The 18,525-nt window shown below is 39.2% G+C and overlaps 1 protein-coding gene across 5 annotated transcripts in view; it reads left to right on the plus strand.

Annotated features, from left to right (window-relative positions):
• Positions 1–1,365: 1,365 nt before the first annotated feature.
• LOC125010370 (epidermal retinol dehydrogenase 2-like) overlaps positions 1,366–18,525 on the plus strand; it is a 35,664-nt gene continuing 18,504 nt past the window's right edge. For 3 of the 5 annotated variants that reach the window (XM_047588948.1, XM_047588946.1, XM_047588945.1), the window contains exons 1-6: positions 1,366–1,526; positions 6,754–7,081; positions 7,849–7,980; positions 8,490–8,589; positions 9,708–9,852; positions 16,269–16,394. In XM_047588948.1, the coding sequence (XP_047444904.1) occupies positions 1,384–1,526; positions 6,754–7,081; positions 7,849–7,980; positions 8,490–8,589; positions 9,708–9,852; positions 16,269–16,394 (974 nt within the window). In that variant the 5' untranslated portion in view covers positions 1,366–1,383. Of the gene's footprint in view, positions 1,527–1,659; positions 1,755–6,753; positions 7,082–7,848; positions 7,981–8,489; positions 8,590–9,707; positions 9,853–16,268; positions 16,395–18,525 lie in introns of those variants that run through there. The other 2 variants (XM_047588947.1, XM_047588949.1) reach the window with 2 other exon arrangements.

Raw genomic sequence — 18,525 nt, forward strand, 5'->3', positions numbered from 1 at the left:
TAGCTCATTAGCCTGGTCCTTAGCGTCCAGCCTGCCTTAACTACACCCCAACACGACTCCCATGCCAATACCTGAGTGTGGGTGGAGTAAAGCCCAACCAACATGTTGATGTTTTTGATGTTCCTATGTCAGAAATATTTATTTGAAATGGGAAACTATTTATCACCACAAATGTGCACTTTTGGTTTCAATGCCTGGGTTACATAATCAATAAACAGCCCTTGTTATTTAATTATATTTATTGGTGTTGGTTTGAAAATTGTCATTAACTCCTTGTTATTGACTGCTGAAAATGTGTGGCCCAGCTTAAGATCCCAGTTTTAAAATGTGGCCCAACTGAATTTGTAGTTGGGTCCATTTGGTCAAAGAGTCCTAGGACCTGAGGGACAAACGACCTTCACAACCTCTCACTGGAGCAGGACAGAGACAGCAGCCTGTCACAGAACAAGCTTCTCTGCCTAACTATGGTGTCATGTAGAGGGTGATTGACATTGTTCATAATGGCCCAGAGTTTCTTCAAGGTCCATGCATCTGCCATTGATGTTAGGGACTCCAGCTCTGCCCATACCACAGAGCCCACCTACTGTATCAGTTTGCCCAACTGTGAGAAGAGGCCACTAGCAATGAGTTTGATAGAATGTCAGCTTTTGGCAGATAAAGTGTTCCTTTTTAATTTTTTTGAACAGTGCACATTAATTATTAAATATACTTGAATACATGATCCATGTCTATCAAAAAGATTCCATATCATTGTACTGTATGAATTTATACTTGAAGACATTTGCACCACTCATCCAAATATCTTCTTCAGTTCTAAATGACAATATACAAGCCGACAGAGATTCAAGGTTGGAACCAATTATTTATGGCTGAGTAGGATATAAATGAGCAGCTGCTAGCATGGCTCCCAGGCACCTGTCTTCACTCCTACAAGCACACAAACCCTTGAATTTTGTGTGCTTGTAGGGGGAAGGGAAGAGGGAGATCATTTGTTCTTTCCACAGGTGCAATGTTATAACTTTGTAAAGATATTCTGTAATCTTCTTAAATGCAATGAAATTAATGTTACTCCACTGTCACACTGCACAAATAATACCGTGGCAGACTCATTAACAGATATATCCTGCTTGCACCATTTTCTGTATGTAATATTTTGCCACTATTTGTTAGTTAATGATATATATTGATATCCAGGACACAGAGCTACACAAGAACAATACATTCTTAAGCAGTAACAATGAAATATATCATCAAGACATCTAATTAAAATTTAATTTGAATACCTTGAAAATTCAAACCCACTCCAAGTCCCACAATACCCCAGAAAACAACCTACGGGAGCGTTAGCCGTCACGTGACGGACTCAGGCTTTCTCTGTTGGTTATGCTCGGCATCCGGCTTTCTTTCCCCGCAGGCTACAGAAACGGTCGAGTATCCACGGTGGAGGAAACACAGACTTATTTGACTTTAAAGTCGTATCATTTACGTTTAGACACCCGTTGTTATCCTGCCAAACCAACATTAAGGTACGTTCCTTGGCTATTCGAGTTGTTAACACACACTTAAGTTTTTTTTTTTGTTTGTTTGTTTTATTTATTTATTTTTTCAAATCGGCCTCAGTTTGATGGGGGTAGTGTCCGTACGTTGTAACGTTGTCTGTACGCAGAGCAAAGGTCGCGGTTAAAGCTTATGTGTCTGAAAGGACTAAGATCACTTTCAAACATATTCGAAAGCTCAGAACGTCTCGTGTATTGGTAAGTTGTCGTGGTTTGATTTCTTATGAACTCGCATTTTCGCGATGAATCCATAATATGAAAACGTGAAAATAACAAATTATTTGTCTTACCGCTCAATAGCGACTGCAAGGCATTGGCGATTTGTGGTAGGTAAACTTAATAAAGAATTAAACAAAGTGAATCCGATGTAACTAACAAATGCTTAAAATAGTCGCGTAGGCCGTGTATGGCGTTTAGTCTATTACTCAGCTGCATGATTGCAGTTTCATGTAATTTTTTTGTTGATCTTGAATTTAAAAGATAATTGTTTTTGAAGAACTGAAATATCTCAAATAAAGGAAATGAAAAAATAATATATTTCAAAATAATTTCAAATTGTATTCTTTACATCCACTTTAATACAAGTGAAATAATTAATTAAATAAATAAATACTTAAATCTGGACATAAATGCTATTTATTTATTTATTTATTTATTAATTTATTGCGGCACCACTCACAACGAATCCACAACCAAATGTTATTTAGATGAGGTGGGCTGTCCATACTGGTTGAACCTCTGAGTGCAAGGATTGACTGCACATGCCTTTTCACAGCCAGCCTGGTAGTTTGAAATGGAGCCCAGGCGCTTATGTGGCAGGAAGTAACACTGTCAGTCAGGACTATTTACCTTTTGCAGTGGACCCTGTCTAATAGCTTGTTGCATTTAGTGTCGTACGCCGGCACAACCGTCAACCCTCGGATATTTGAAAGAAGTGAAACATTGCTTGACTGGGTCAGCGCTTGTGTCGATCTAAGCTCCTCAGCCTCCTGGTTTGAGGTCATCTACATTGGCTCCCACAGACATAATAAAGAGTAGACGCCGCATTGACTGCTACCACCTGTAGGAGCTGACCACATATATATATCAAACTTCTAATGCAGACTCTAACATTAACGCAAGACGACTTCCTTGAGAGGCTTGACTTTCAACTTGATTCCAGTGTTGACTGATACTCTCAGATATTCCAGTACATTTGATGAAGGACTGTGTGCGTTTGCACAAAAATCTGGCAGCCACGTTGAAGTGTGTAAAAAAATAAAAATAAATAAATAAATAAAATAAATAAATAAAATAAATAAATGCCGTGTAAGTACAGAGGGCACATACTTTTTCTGATTTACATTACTTGGTGGATATGGTCCCTGGTACATAAAAAATTATGAAATATATTTGTAGAATTCATTGTAATTAGAAAAGCATAAACCCACCTGAGGCTCTGATTGAATTCAACAGAAGCTCCAAGTGATCCTGGCTGCACCTGTATCATAGAGCATAGCATATTTATTCTGAACCAACAAAAAGCAATGTTATTGTATATGAACGTAGGTGGAGTGGGTATGTGACATGAGAAATACTTTAGGCTACTAGTTAGAGATGGATACAGTCGTTCTGTCTGTGCCACCCTGTTTAAAATACCCTAGTCAATTCAGTTCATTTCAGTTTTATTTACGTAGTGTCAATAACAATACAAATTGTCTTAAGACACTTTGCATGGTCTGAAGGTTATGGTAGCAGGAAAAACTCCCTCTCAGTGTTAGTGTCACACTAGGCTTATTTCCACAACGACATTCATAATGTCAGCTGTATTCTACATCTGTGTTGTAAATACATGATCAATGAAGTTTCATAGATTTAACTTTCATAGCGTGACTTTTAGAACTTGCACTAAACACGAGTTAGCCCTAATTAGCTAGCCACGATTGAACAGATTATTACAGGGCAGTAACTAGTGAATCAACAACCAATACAGGTGACAGGTGGGTAATGTCAAAGGTCACCCACTGATACCTGTGGCCTCTTGCAAGCCTCATTTTAGCCCCTGATGACTTCTCAGCCACTCATTTTAAATACACATGACACCTAATGTAGCTGGTCTGTCAGCTGAAGATATTAACAAGCTAATTAACAATCTAATGAATAGCCATAGGCTATACTCTTTGGGCAAGATGTTGGTTGTTAACAAGACTTATGGGAGCTTTCCACAGTTATCAAACCACCATGCGCCAAAGTTAGTGCAGTAGTTTATATGGTAGCTGGAACTGTTGAAGTGTATATGGTAACTTGATGGCCAAGAAAACAAAATTTAATTCTGGAATTAACATATCGTCGCTGTCCGATAAAAAACACGTATCTCCAAATTAATTTTTTTCATATCTGCTTTTGACTGACATTTCTGACATCCAATGGAGATACGTTTTAAATAGATTGCGTCTTGAAGCATCGTTCCATCGGTCATATAGATACCGAAACGTGTCAGTTGCTAGGGTAGAATGCAGACATGTTGTATACTATCGAAAGCCAAAAACATCAAAAGTGGAGATAGGTGTTTTTTATCGGACGGTGACGATATATACAGTACACTATATATGTATTGTATGATTTGTTTGTACTTTCAGTTGACAGTGACATTTTAGTATAATTTAACATTCAAAGTAAAAGATTTATTGAAATGCAATGCATCATGTAGTTATGTAGCTACAGATTTTTTTTAGTCTAACGCGCATGTTTTTGGGAAAAAAAAACACGTGCATTACACTGCTGAAAAAAATGACTGGCTGTATCAATTTACTGTGGATTGGCACCAACCAAAACAAAAATCTGAGTATCCCAAGGTGCCAAAGGTGGAACAGGTCCATGCCATGTCATGCTGTTGACTAACTCATGGAATGTGACACCAACATAGACCAACTTCAGTATGTTTCACTTTCACCACAACAAGACCACAATGTTGTTTAGGTTAATTTAGACCCGTAAAACTATTTCTGGTTCATTGTGAGTCTATGGTGAGGCAAATTAGGATGTTAATGAAAAATGCTGCATGTGTGAGGAAGATCCAAAACATGCCAGAAGCTACCAATCTGAGAGCACAGTAAGGCATGAAAACTGAGATGTTGCAGAATTTTGGATTTGGAAAAGTATGACGACAGAAGAGCTTGACTAAAGGAAGGCCATGTGCATCGGGAGTTTAATTTCATGCAAATTTGCAACATGTATTGCAAATATTAAATCATGAATCAAATCAATTCTATATATTTCTTAAAAAAATTCTCCCTCACACCCTTTCCTTCTTCAAGCTCGCTTCTCTACCAAAGGCCTAAAGGCATGAGGGTCTTGCGCATTATCTTGGCTGGTCAGTGTGCTGGGCTCTTATATTGTTATCACTAGGGCTGAATGATTAATTGAATTTGCATTTACAAAGCTATGTAATAAAGTGCGATTTAGTGTCATAACTGACACGCTTGACATTAGATGAACATCAAGTCGATTGTCTGGAATTATTTTGATTTTAAAAGATAGACATGTCAGTCAGTCAGTGAGTCATTGATTTCTTTTTTATGTACTTACCAGTATCAGTTTTGTGCAGCCAGGAGGTACTATTAGAATATGTGACTGACAGGTGTTTCTTGTTGACCAGGTGTTGCCTTTAAGGTTGATTGCTCAAACATTAAATAGCTCTGCATGAGTAGTCTACTTTTTGCCCTGGGTTGAAATCTATTAAGTATGCATTTCTTGTTAAAGAGGACAAACCAACATGAAGATCAGAGAGCTGTCTATGGGAGAAAAGCAAACCATTTTCAAGTTGAGAAAAGAAGGAAAATCAATCAGAGCCACTGGGCAAACATAGGGCATAGCAAGCACAACAATTTGGATGGAAGAATGTCCTGAATAAGAAAGAAACTACTGGTGTACTGAGCAACAGACGTTGAACAGGTCGGCCAAGGAAAACAACAGTAATTGATGTCAGAAATATTGCGAGAGCTGTGAAGAAAAACTCCAAAACATCAGTGACACCACCAACAACCTCCACAGTGCAGGGGTGAGGGTATCACAATCCACTGTCCGAAGAAGGTTGTGAGAGCAGAAATATAGAAGCCATACCAGAAGTAAGAATCGGAAGGCCAGATTGAAATTTGTAAAGAAGTACAGAGATGAGCCACAAAAGTTCTGGAACACAGTCTTATGGACTGATGAGACCGAGATTAATCTCTAGCAAAGAGATGGAAAGGCCAAAGTGTGGAGAAAGAAAGGAACTGCTTATGATCCGAAGCATACAAGCTCATCTGTGAAGCATGATGGAGGTAATGTCATGGCTTGGGTGTGCATGGCCACTTATCGAACAGGCTCATTAATATTTATTGATGTAACTGATGATGGTAACAGGAGAATGAATTCCAAAGTGTACAGAAACATTTTGTCTGCCAATTTATGCAGAAATGCATCCAAACTAGGTTCAAACGGGAGGAATTTTATCATGCAGCAGGACGATGACCCAAAGCACACTGCCAACAAAACAAAGACTTAATCAGGGGAAAAAGTGGGAGCTTTTAGATTGGCCAAGTCAATCACCTGACCTTAACCCAATTGAGCATGCATTTCACCTCCTGAAGAGAAGACTGGAGGGAGAACCCCCCCCCCCCCCCCCCCCCCCCCCCCCCCCCCGAAACAAACAAGAACTGAAAGAAGCTGCGGTAAAAGCCTGGAATACTATCACAAATGAATAATGCAACAGTTTGGTGATGTCGATGGGTCGCAGGCTTGCAAGCAAGGGTTATGCCACCAAAATGCAGGCATAAATGTTACTTACTTTAAGATTATTTGTTCCATTACTTTTGCTCACTTAAAAATGCTGTGGTGTAATACAAATGGTGATATATCCCGAGTTGTGTAACATATAAAGATGTAATTACCAGGAAATAAAGCTGACATTCTGAACTCTTGTCTCATACTCATCTTTTGATCTTGCACCCAAATGTCGTCAGTGAACAACAAAACCAAGGGAATTTGCCTTGCTAGTCCAATACTTCTGGAGGGTATTGGAACACACAGAACAAAACACAGAACACACGCACAAACTCAAAAAAGTGTTTTACTTTGTCAATCAGTGTCAGTTTCTCAAAACTTCTCCTTGCTCGCACATTTCTGAATGTATGTTCCTGTCTCATTTATTGTTTTTCTTTCTCTTCCTTTTTTCTAGACCCATCATGAATTTTTTCCTGGAATCGATACAAGTTCTCCTTTTGTCTGTCTGGTACAATGTGGAATCTTTCATTCATCTCTTTCTGCCCATGAAAAAGAAGAGCATAGCTGGAGAGGTGGTGCTGATCACAGGGGCGGGTAGTGGGATTGGTCGGCTCATGGCTCAAGAGTTTGCGACCCTTGGTTCTGTGCTTGTGCTGTGGGATATTAACCAGGATGGGATGAAGGAAACTGCAAGACTGGCGAAACATAGCGGAGCCAGCAGAGTTCACTACTATTTGTGTGACTGCAGTGACAAAAATGAGGTTTACAGAGTCGCTGACCAGGTATGGTTGTTCTTGGAGTCAGTTTAGCCAGATTACTTAAACTTCCTATTATATGACATTTTTGAATTGTTTTAAAAGTCTTGATACAGATCAGTGTTTCCCCTTTAGTAGGGCAAACACTGCAGATCCCTTAATTCACCTAATTACAATCAAGAAGATACAAACTAAATAATAATTAATAAACTACCTACTATCTGTTTTTGTCTCTTGCTCCAGTTTCTCCTTTTGCACGTTAAAGCTCTACTTACAATCTGGTTATGATCCAACAGTGCAAACCACCAATTCTTATCTCTACCCCGGTCTTAAGCTCTGTTTAGGAGTGTATTGCTAAGAGAATGTCAGGAGTTGGGTGTTTGTCATGCATTTTGCTGTACAGATAGAAGAGATCATCCCAGAAAATGTCATGAGGGAAGAAGGAATGTTGTCTGACGTTATGTAAAAGATGACATCCTTGACTAAAGACAGACCCCTCTTTGACCACTGTACAAAGACAACAGCCATCACTCCTGACTTAAAACAGGGGTTCTGGTGTATAGGCAAATATTTAGACACCACTTAAAGACCCAGCACACATTTGATTTTGCTTAGAATGTTGAGTGAGTTCAAAAGATAAAAATCGTCCTTCAATTTTTTTTTATTGGCAAGTTTGGTTGAGGAACTAAAATAGTTCCTCAAATAATGCTGCTGTCTTATTTGATTTGACCTCTGGGCATCTTCCGTCTTGGAAAAAATATTTAATGACAAACATTTAATTTGGCTCCACACAGGTTAAGCGAGAAGTGGGTGACGTCAACATTTTGGTGAACAACGCTGGCATTGTTACGGGAAAGAAGTTTATGGATGCTCCTGATTCCCTAATTGAGAAGACCATGGAGGTCAACACTATGGCTCACTTCTGGGTCTGTCAGAAAGCACACGCACACAGGCAGATATAAAAGTGTTAGCAACAAGAAATTAAGGACAGTATTGCAAGGCATCTAGATTTCCAGTTTTCTGTATATTTAGTATCTAGTATCTCTTTTCATTTTTTGTAAATCGATTGTTTCTGGCATATGAGTGATAGAATAATGCATAGGTTGGTATATACCTTGGTTTTCGTTAGTACAACTGATTTAAGGCACTCCAGTAATGACATGAAAGACTTTGAGAAATAAAATAAAACATGTCTGTTTAGACTAGTGGAACATATTTCTAATTAAATTAATCATTAACATTAACAGTGTAATTTCTGCTTGAATTGTTTGCTACTCTGCCATTGTCACTTTTGGTCTCCATCTAAGATTACGACTACAATTACGTTAGCGTTATTTAGTTAGTGTATGTTAAAAACTGTCTTCACTGTATATATTATTCCTCTGACAAATCCAGATGGTTTATCTCTTTTCCATCTCTCTCTCTCTTTATTCAGACTTACAAGGCATTCCTACCCGCCATGATTGCTAACAACCATGGACATCTAGTCAGCATTGCCAGTTCTGCTGGACTGATAGGTGTCAATGGATTGGCAGGTATGATCTTATTAGTTTATTTAGTTATTTATTTAAATAGGAAATTCCATTAAGACAAGGGTTTGAGCACTGTATGAGCATTATTACATTATCACATAATAAAAAAGATAAAGAGAGAAAGGACAAGTAACCTAAAATTGCCAGGGCAAGCCTTTCTGGCCTGCACCGGTTTGTGCTCACGTGGTCAGTCTGGGGGTGATCGCCGTCGCTCTCCATGTGCGCTTGGCTGTGGCGTGGCCCGTGGCTATGGTGGTTCTTTGGTCTTGGTATCTATGTGCTCCACATTGGGGTGGTGGTTCTTGGGCCCTGGTAATGGTCTCACTCATATTTAGGGAATGCCCTCATGCATGTGTGGTATCACCTGCCAGCTTGTGCTGGGTCACATCAAGAAGAATTGGTGAGTCCCGCCTAATAAGGGCTGGACTGCTCTTTTACTCTATTGATTTGTTAAGAAATAATACAGGTTCTTCCAGTGTGTGTTCAACTAAAAAGGCATTTCCTGGAAGTGTAAAAGGAGATGTTATGTTTCTCTAAGAAATACACTGAGCTGATGACATATTTTCTGTACGCTTTTGTCTTTATTTGCATGTTTGGTATTGAAGAAATCCAAAAGTAACTTAAATTAATCATGCACATTGCTTTTATATTGTGATACTAGGAGTAAGTTGCTGATTACATTTTTTTAACAGGTAACTTGTAATTGTACTGGATTACATTTTTAAAGTAACCTTCCCAACCCTGCTTATGTCATAAAATTTGTTCTTGGGTTCTAGCGTGTGTGCTACAATCAGACTATCTCTGTAAAAGAGAACTTGCTCTACTGCTCTAAATGAAGTTGAATGAATGAGCATGGTTGAAGTGTTTGCAGACACAGGTGGAGTTAAATTTTTTGACATCACTCACTTCTCTGTTCTCTTGTCATTTTAAATGACCAAACCATAAAAAAATACGCAGTTTGTCCATGGAGAAGTAATTTTATCATTAAATCAACTACATGTTCAATGAATACAAAAATAAAGTAAATCTTACTGACTCCCTGTGTTATCTCTCCTTTGACCATTAGTAAGTTCTCCTTTTCACATGCCTTTGTCTTACACCTGTGACTTCTCTCTTTGCAGACTACTGTGCCAGTAAATTTGCAGCGGTAGGTTTTGCAGAGTCAGTGGGTTTGGAACTGTTGGCAACTGGAAAAGATGGGATCAAGACCACCATTGTGTGTCCCTATTTCATCAACACTGGAATGTTCGATGGCTGTCACACTAAGTAGGTCTCTTTCTATGGATTTCCAACATTGTGTGTTTTATTTTAGGCGGCTGGCAATGTCTGACGTGAAAAGCAGAAAGTTAGGTGAATATATTTTTGATTTTTCATCCCTTGCTGGTCATCCATAGATGAATCATGCAGTGGTGGGCTGTCACGGCCTGTTAGGAAAACTCTGCTGGTCTAAAAAAAGATCTGAATAACAGACTTAGGGCGTATTCACACCAGGCTCGTTAAGTGCACTTGAAACTGACCTTTTCTCTGGTGCGGACCTTTTGGGTAGCTGTGAATACAAATCAGCAGACTCTGGTGCAGACCAAACAAGTGAGCTGAGACCACTTCTACAGCTGGGACTTGGTTTACTTGTTTGGTCCGCATCAGAGTCCGTAACAAACTCTGGTACACTAAGTTTGTCCTGTGAATGCAATCTGAACCTTTTCTGAACCAAATGCAAAATCTGAGCACCTTTTTGGATGAAATGGGCTTCCGTTTGTAACAAATCACCATACACACAAGGGGGATTTTCAGGACAACAGTACCTTTTAATGTAATTAATATCTTAAAAAAACTGACCCTGCCTTTGAAACCACCAATACAACACACAATAGCCTGACATGAGTGTAGGGAAGCCCGCATTTAATTAACAGAAATAATGTCCTTTTTTATATTATGTAAATTCAGAATAATTCCACATCTAACGAAAAAACTTCAAATTGCCCCATTAAACCCACTCTTAAATATTTAATTTTTAAATTATATTGAGATTGTGTAACTTCACGGCCGTTAATATAACCCATTCGCCACAGGTGTCCAAAGGAAAAATAAACGACAGTTTCGTCTGAAAAAATAAATCGATCGATCGCTAACTGGTATACCAAAAAAAAAAAGTTACCAAAAATGTTTTGATCGGTCAGTTCATTCATTCATTTCTATTTTATACCAAGAATGAGCCATGAGTCAACGTAGGGCACAGAAGAGACGCACTGCCTCCTCGATATATGATCGGAGGAGATCGGAGGAGATGATCGGAGCACATATCAGCTGCTTGACGCACAAAAATGGAGACGTCTACAGCCAAATCGCAGAGAGGCAGATTTTGCCTGGACTCCAATGCAGTGTCAGCTTAAAGTAAAAAACTTCCCAAGATCCTGCCAGTGATTTTTATCCAGTGACTGAGCGGCTACGGGACAGACATGGGTTTGTTTACAATGTTGGTTCGCTTGTCAAAAAATGCAATGTGAATACCAACTGAAACAAGTTTTTTTTTTTTTTTTTTTTATAAAAAGGTCCGGACTAAAGCAAGTGAACTATTGGACTTTCCTGGTGTGAATACGCCCTTAATTATATTTTTCCATGAATACCTGTTAAATAATTCCAAATGTTCTGTTTGCTTTCTTTCATAACTTTTCTCCTTGTTGCGCTGCTTCCAAACTTGCATTTTCACATAAACGGTCTTCTCCAATCACATTTCAGCCATGATTTATTGCTAGGGTAAAACAAATCTACCTGGATGCCTTCAGAATCGGTTCTGCAGGCCCTGTAGCATGAAATAAGTGTTGATCAAACTGTTGCTTTAACCAGTCAGATTTTGAGTTAATGACACCATGTCCTTAAGCAGGAGTAGATAATATCAGTGTATTTACACCCTTTAATTGGATAGTCAGAGAGTGTGCTAGCCAGTGCTAGCAAACTGCATCTGTTGTGCGCTGGATGAACAAAAATACACTCACTTGCCACTTTATTAGGTACACCTGTTAAATTGCTTGTTAACACAAATGGTGAATCAGCCAATCACATGGTTGCAATTAAATACATTTAGGTATGCAGGGGTGATCAATACAACTTGCTGAAGTTCAAACCCAGCATCAGAATGGGGAAGAAAGGGGACTTAAATGACTTTGAACGTGGTATGGTTGTTGGTGCCAGACGGGCTGGTCTGAGTATGTCAGAAACTGCTGATCTGCTGGGTTTTTGACATACAACAATCTCAGTGGCAGTTGTGTGGACAAAAATGCCTTGTTGATGTGAGAGGTCAGAGGAGAATGAGCAGGCTGGTTTGAGATGATAGAAAGGCAATAGTAACTCGGCAATAGTAACTCAAATAACCACTCGTTACAACCAAGGATTGCAGCATACCATCTCTGAACGCATAACACGTCAAACCTTGAAGAAGATGGGCTACAGCAGCAGAAGACCACACCGGGTGCCACTCCTGCCAGCTAAGAACTGAAAACTGAGACTGCAGTTCACACATGCTAAAATTGGACAATAGAAGATTGGAAAAACGTTGCCTGGTCTGACAGGTTTCAATTTCAGCTGCGACATTTGGATGCCTGGTCAGAATTTGGCGTAAACAACATGAAAGCATGGATCCATCCTGCCTTGTATCAGTGGTTCAGGCTGGTGGTGGTGATGTAATGGTGTGGAAGATATTTTCTTGGCACACTTTGGGCTCCTTAGTACAAATTGAGCATGGTTTAAATGCAAAAGCCTACCTGAGTATTGTTGCTGACCACGTACATCCCTTAATGACCACAGTGTACCCATCTTCTGACGATTACTTCTAGCAGGATAATGCACCATGTCACAAAGCTCATGTCATCTCAAACTGGTTCTCTTGCATGATAATGAGTTCACTGTATTCCTCTGGCCTCCACAGTCACCAGATCTCAATTCAATAGAGCACCTTTGGGATGTGGTGGAACGGGAGATTTGCATCATAGATGTGCATCCACAATGTCTGAAGGAGGAGAAGCAATTCATTTGGCTGAGGATTTAATGTCGAAGCCATTTTCAAGGCGGACTTTTCAAGAAGCTGGATATCATTAAGAAAGTTCAGGCAAGTCAGAAGCTGGCTTACCTGTCACAGACAAGAATTTGTCAGCCACTTTCAGCCCACTAACTAGGAGCAGTACCCCTATCTGTTTGCCATTTTATTGGGATGACATTGATGCTTTTGCTGGATTTGATGTATGTGGAGCTGGTGTGACGCTTCAGTGCAGCTGTGGATTCAGTGAGGGAGAAGAGACTTGTTGATTGCGTTTTAAATTGTACTGTAACCAAAAAAATGTATGTTCTATTTCATTAATTATAATTGATGCTGCTATTATTAAAATATTTAGTCCACATCAAGCCTTTGATCTATAATAGCACAATGTATGCTGCAGCAAACTTTCGTAAGAATTGCAAAGTTATTATCCATAACATCAGTCAGCATGGTGTATTAGCCATGCCATCATACCAGACCTTTTTTGAACTTTGTAATGACCTCTTTTGACCAACAGATTGACATGTCTACACTCGCACAATAGCCAGCGAGTGGCTGGTGCACAAAAGGTTCTTTAGTATAAACGTGAGCCCATTGAATAGTTAACGAATTTGTGAACGATATGCAGATTTGGAGGTGGGTTTCTTCATAGAATGACCAATCATATGCACTTATAAGTACTTCGGCACTCAGTGTACGTAGCTACAGCATAGGGGGTTATGCCAACTAAAGTATTATGAATGGGTGCTGGTGTGTCTGTATTATATAATTATGCCACTGAGACACTATGGTTAACTGTGAAGTGTGTTTCCTATTAAATATGTCATTATAAAAGTGAAAAATATCCCAAAAAATCTTGATCTTAGGACACGCCCAAAAAAAGTGGCTAAGCAACCCATTGGCAGTGTCACACGTGAGCGATACCGTAGGAAATAATCTATTCAATTAGGACTACACGATTCTGGAAAAAATGTAAATCACAATTTTTTTGTTTAGAATTGAGATCACAATTCTTTTGCACGATTTTTTATTTTTTTATTTTTTTTTTATTTTACAAAATGTTCATTGCACTAATTTTCTTCACCATCCATTTAACTCTCTTTACCGCTGTCTCTTTGCTTCTCTCCCTCACTGTTTCCACACACTTAACTGCAGGCGGGCTTCCTCCACTGACGGAATCACATGTTGTAAAGAAGCTTTACCATAGATCGAGGGAGGAGTCAGCAACAGTGCTGCCTTTAGGAGCTTGAAAAAATTCGGGAAGAAATGGGGGCATTTGTTTGTGATGCCGCTTGTGAAATAAAATGCTTAAGAATCGTTCTCCAAAAAAGCGTTGAATAAGGTCAGCTGGACTTTTCTTGGACGTTTCACCCCTCATCCGAGTAGCTTCTTCAGTTCTGATAAACTAGTGGGAAATTGAGGTTTAAATAGGAATAAACCCTGTGGGTAACACCCACCAGAAACTTGCTTGACCAGAAACTGGGGTCACTAATTACCATAATGGCTGGTACTTACCTGTCCTTGAATGTGGGGAACTGTGTGCCTAGGCTAGACTTATCCTATGAATAGAGCTCTAACGAGGCTATTGTCCATTGGAGCCTGGAGGCTCAATGTGTGAATGTTGTTGAAACTTCTTGGGGACAGAAGTCAAAACTGAATTATAAATAGTTGGTAAATTACATCTCAGTCCACCTCCTCTGTTTAGAGAAGGTTTCTCCACTTTGACATAGATGGCTTCCTTAACTCCTCTCTCAAACCATCTGTCCTCTCTGGCCAGGACTTTGACGTTGGTATCCTCAAAGGAGTGTCCTTTGTCCTTCAGGTGGAGGTGGACTGCTGAGTTGTTTCCTGATGAGCTGGCTCTGAGTGTTGGGCCATGCGCTTGTGGATGGGTTGTTTTGTTTCCCCAATGTACAAGTCTGTACATTCCTCGCTACACGTACACTACATTGCTCTGTTTCTGTCTAGGTGTTTTGTCTTTGGGGTGGACCAGTTTCTGTCTTGGTGTGTTTCCAGGTTTGAAATAAACTGGGATGCGGTGTTTACCAAAAAATCTCCTTAGTTTCTCTGATACACCAGCTATGTAGGGGATGGTGATGTTCTTCCTTTTGTTGTGCTCCTCTTCCACAACCCATCCATCCAGGGGAACAAAGGTGTATCTTTTGTTCACCACAAGGTTGCAGGTTGACTGACTATAGACTATAGACAACAACAACAAAGCTCAAGTATTTTACTGATTTCAATCACTACATATATTGGCAAGGTTAAAGTCCTCTATGCTTAGTCAAGGTATGTGCAAGGTAAGCTAACTCAGCCCAGTTATGTTACCAAGTCATGTCCAAGAAGAGAAGATGGCGGTTAATGTGCTGATTTGCCAGTCCTGCTGTTGCTGGGTTGCAAAGTCCAATTGTTGTTGTCCTTGTTGAATGAAATACAGCTGTCCTGGTTCTCTTTGAAGAAAGAAATTAAGTCCAGTTGCCTTCATTCAAAGCCTTTTAACAATGTTATTTTACTATTATAGAAACAACATACAACTTCAGAAACCCTATGTAAACACCAAAAATTAGTTTCAAAAATACCCATGTCAGTTGTCGGCATGTTTTGTCATTTTGATGCTGACTGTCAGTATGACAGCATGTCAGCTGACCACTATGTCACTTAACATAGAGTAAGATGTCAATTTGACCATGAAAGTGATTGTGAGTGAATAACCATTTATGAGTGGATATGTGGGTCTATGTTTATGTCAGGTGTCATGTAATGTGTATGCAGGTGTTATGAACGCTTATGTATACTCTCTTCAAATTAAGTGTTACTAAAAGTTGTTTTGTTGGTTTGTGGTTGTTTTCATGAGGTAGTGATTTGTTGGAAATCTATGGAGTGATGAGGTTAGTTTAGGGAAGAGTTCCCTGGGGTCTCCAGTGCTGCTTAGAAGCTTGTCTGAACTGTAATTCTGAAGTTCTGAAATTCTGAAAATAATATTACATCATCATTTGAATATTCATATTCATATTCGAAGCGGAGAAACTGCAGTGCTGTAGCAGAAACAGACCAAAAATGTATAATAAAGTGGCAGTATTTGTACACAGCAGACACACATGTTGCTCTGCTGTACATGTCGTGTCAGTAACATGTATTGTTACAGGAGTAACGTTAGGTAAAACTTAAAACTTAAGTTTCTTTTAGGGACGACAGGAGCTTGGTGCCAGAGACAAGAAAGTAGAGGACATGTCCGACAAAGAATCTATGCTTTAGAGGGCTGCACAGGTTCATGTATCCATGCTTATGCTTTGGTGCATTGGCAGTATCCTAGAAAACACTGGTTGACAGCGAGGCAGCTGTGTTGAATTTCTTTGTGTACATCAAACAATGACAGTTCAGTTACACATGATTTATTTGAAGTTGAAAATTATTCAGAAAATGAACAGTGCATTTCTGACACCACTACAAATCAGAGGATGCCTGACTAGATGTTGTGGAGCAGAAGAAAAGCACTTTGGGTCAAACCTAGCGTATGGCATAGGTCTGGCACAGAACCATGAATCTGGCTTTAATCTGACTGAACTCCAACTACTCGTCACCAATGAATGAGCAATTTTCTGTGTTGTTGTTTTTTTTTTGTTTTTTTTAAATACTTTTTTGACTTCGTCAGGTGGCCAAGACTTCTGCCAATCCTGAATCCAGACTACGTAGCCAAGAAGATTATCCATGCAGTACTCACAGACCAGGTCTATCTGCTTCTGCCAAGGAGCATGTACCTCATAGCTGCTCTGAAAAAGTAAGTGTTTATCTTTTTTTGTTTTCCTACAGCACTGACATACGCCACTGACATACAGGCTTCATTCTCACTGAGCTAGTTGTTGACATCACTGCTTCTGCTATCTTTCTAAATGATATGTTAAATCTTGATGTCAAATATATTTTTTATTTACAAGAAATCAATTGTAGGTCACACTTGCACACTTGTTATATCTTGTTTTTTTTTTTTTTTTAGCATACTATCTTGTCACTATCTTGATGTACTATACCCTGTGATGTCAATGAGGTGACAGTGAGAGGTAGAGGAGAGATAGAGGAAGCTAGATCAGCAAAAGAAAGATCGTTTTAGTCAAATAGTTAAAGATACATTTAGTGCAAAACACACAGTGAAATATAAAGGTTGTTAAATATAGTGAAACTCAGATATAGCAAAAGACTGAAAGATGGACACAGAAGAGCAACAAGATATCAGTAGACAAGTCATTATTGCTGCAATGAATTTGCAGGGAAGTTCTCATTGTTAACAGCAAGATTGTACAACAAGATTGGAGACCTTCTCCTCTTGAGTGCAAAGGAACACAAGTATATACATAATAGCGCAAAAGCTGTATTATTTACAAAGATTTGCAAGCTAAAGTACTGATACTAATATTAAAGGGCTGTATGTTTAGAAATTGTGTATGGTGGAGGATGTAGGTGACTGGACAGTAGAATCCCTAACTGTGGTGCACATTCAAACACATAGGATCCAAGAGAGCCGTTTAACCGTTTATTTGGAGATGGTTGGCAAATGGGGGGAAGGATGATTATCTGTACAACAAAAACATAACACAATTCCACGCATACCATAAAGCAGAATTATAAGCAACTTACTTATTAATGCATCTGCTCAAAATACAGATGTCTCAAGTCTTTCTCGACCCAAAACAATGCATATTGTATATTGAAAACATACAAAAATTATAAGCAGGCAAACAGAAGTTCAGAAAATAAATCTGTTATAGAAACACTGGTGTTTGGTATAAACATCATTGATATGAACACCTCTGGCCTAATTCTCAACCCTGCAAACAACTACACATAGCCTATATAATTTTGCAATATAGTAATCGGATGGCAGCTTGTCTAGAAAATACAGCAGCTGAATGACAGTCTCAAATTAGAAAGTGAGGATAGCAATTATAAACAGCTGAACCTGAAAGTATTCACATAAAACTCAAATCATCCTGACATTAATTACTCAGCCAGAGCAGATGCATCTGAAACAACCTCTGAACAAATATTCCACTGCATGTTTTCCAAAACAGTGAAATAAATGGAAAACTTTCAATAAAAAATAGCTATAAAACAAATTACTTAAATATTTGGTCTTAGTAGGTTTTTAATATTTGACTTTAGTATATAACACCAGGACAAACAGGACATATTATTATGGGGACGGCTGTGGCTCAGTAGGTAGGTAGAGCGGGTTGTCCACAAAGCGGTTAGCGGTTCGATCCCCGGAGTGTGCCATATGCCAAAGTGCCCTTAAGCAAGACACTGAACCCAGTGCAACTGACATTGTGTGTGAATGTGTGTGTGCTTGTGTGAGCGAATGGGTGGATGTGTCTCTGACTGTAAAAGCACTTTGAGTACATTTGAGTAGGTAGAAAACCACTATATAAACTGACTGGAGGTAGAAAAGCACTATATAAAGGCAAGACCATTTACCATAGTTCCATAGTTTAATTTTAAAAGAAGATTACAGAACCCATTTGATAAGTTGTTGTGAAGTTAAACAGTGGAGATGGCATGTTCTAATTTGCATGGGCAACCTAGAATTTTGCGTGTGGGCTGGAACTGCGGTTTGTGGGTGATTTACTAAGATTGATTGCATAAATGAACAGGGGTGGCAACGGCCATTCCGACATAACGCCATTCTGACGTTAGGCCCTAATTGTCGGAATGGCCAACCATAACCCTTTAATCAAACATTCCATCATTCCAAAAATGTTTGGCTCCTAAGGTCGTAATGGTGCTATGAACAATGGTACGCTCGAATGAATTAGTTAATAATCAGCTGACTGGAGACCAGACCCAGGCAATACGACCCAAGTGCGGAAGTCATTCGCATTTGGCCCAAAACACAACTTTTTCTTTTTCTTCTAAAA

The sequence above is a fragment of the Mugil cephalus genome, chromosome 7 (genome assembly GCF_022458985.1).
Source record: "Mugil cephalus isolate CIBA_MC_2020 chromosome 7, CIBA_Mcephalus_1.1, whole genome shotgun sequence".
Taxonomy (NCBI): domain Eukaryota; kingdom Metazoa; phylum Chordata; class Actinopteri; order Mugiliformes; family Mugilidae; genus Mugil; species Mugil cephalus.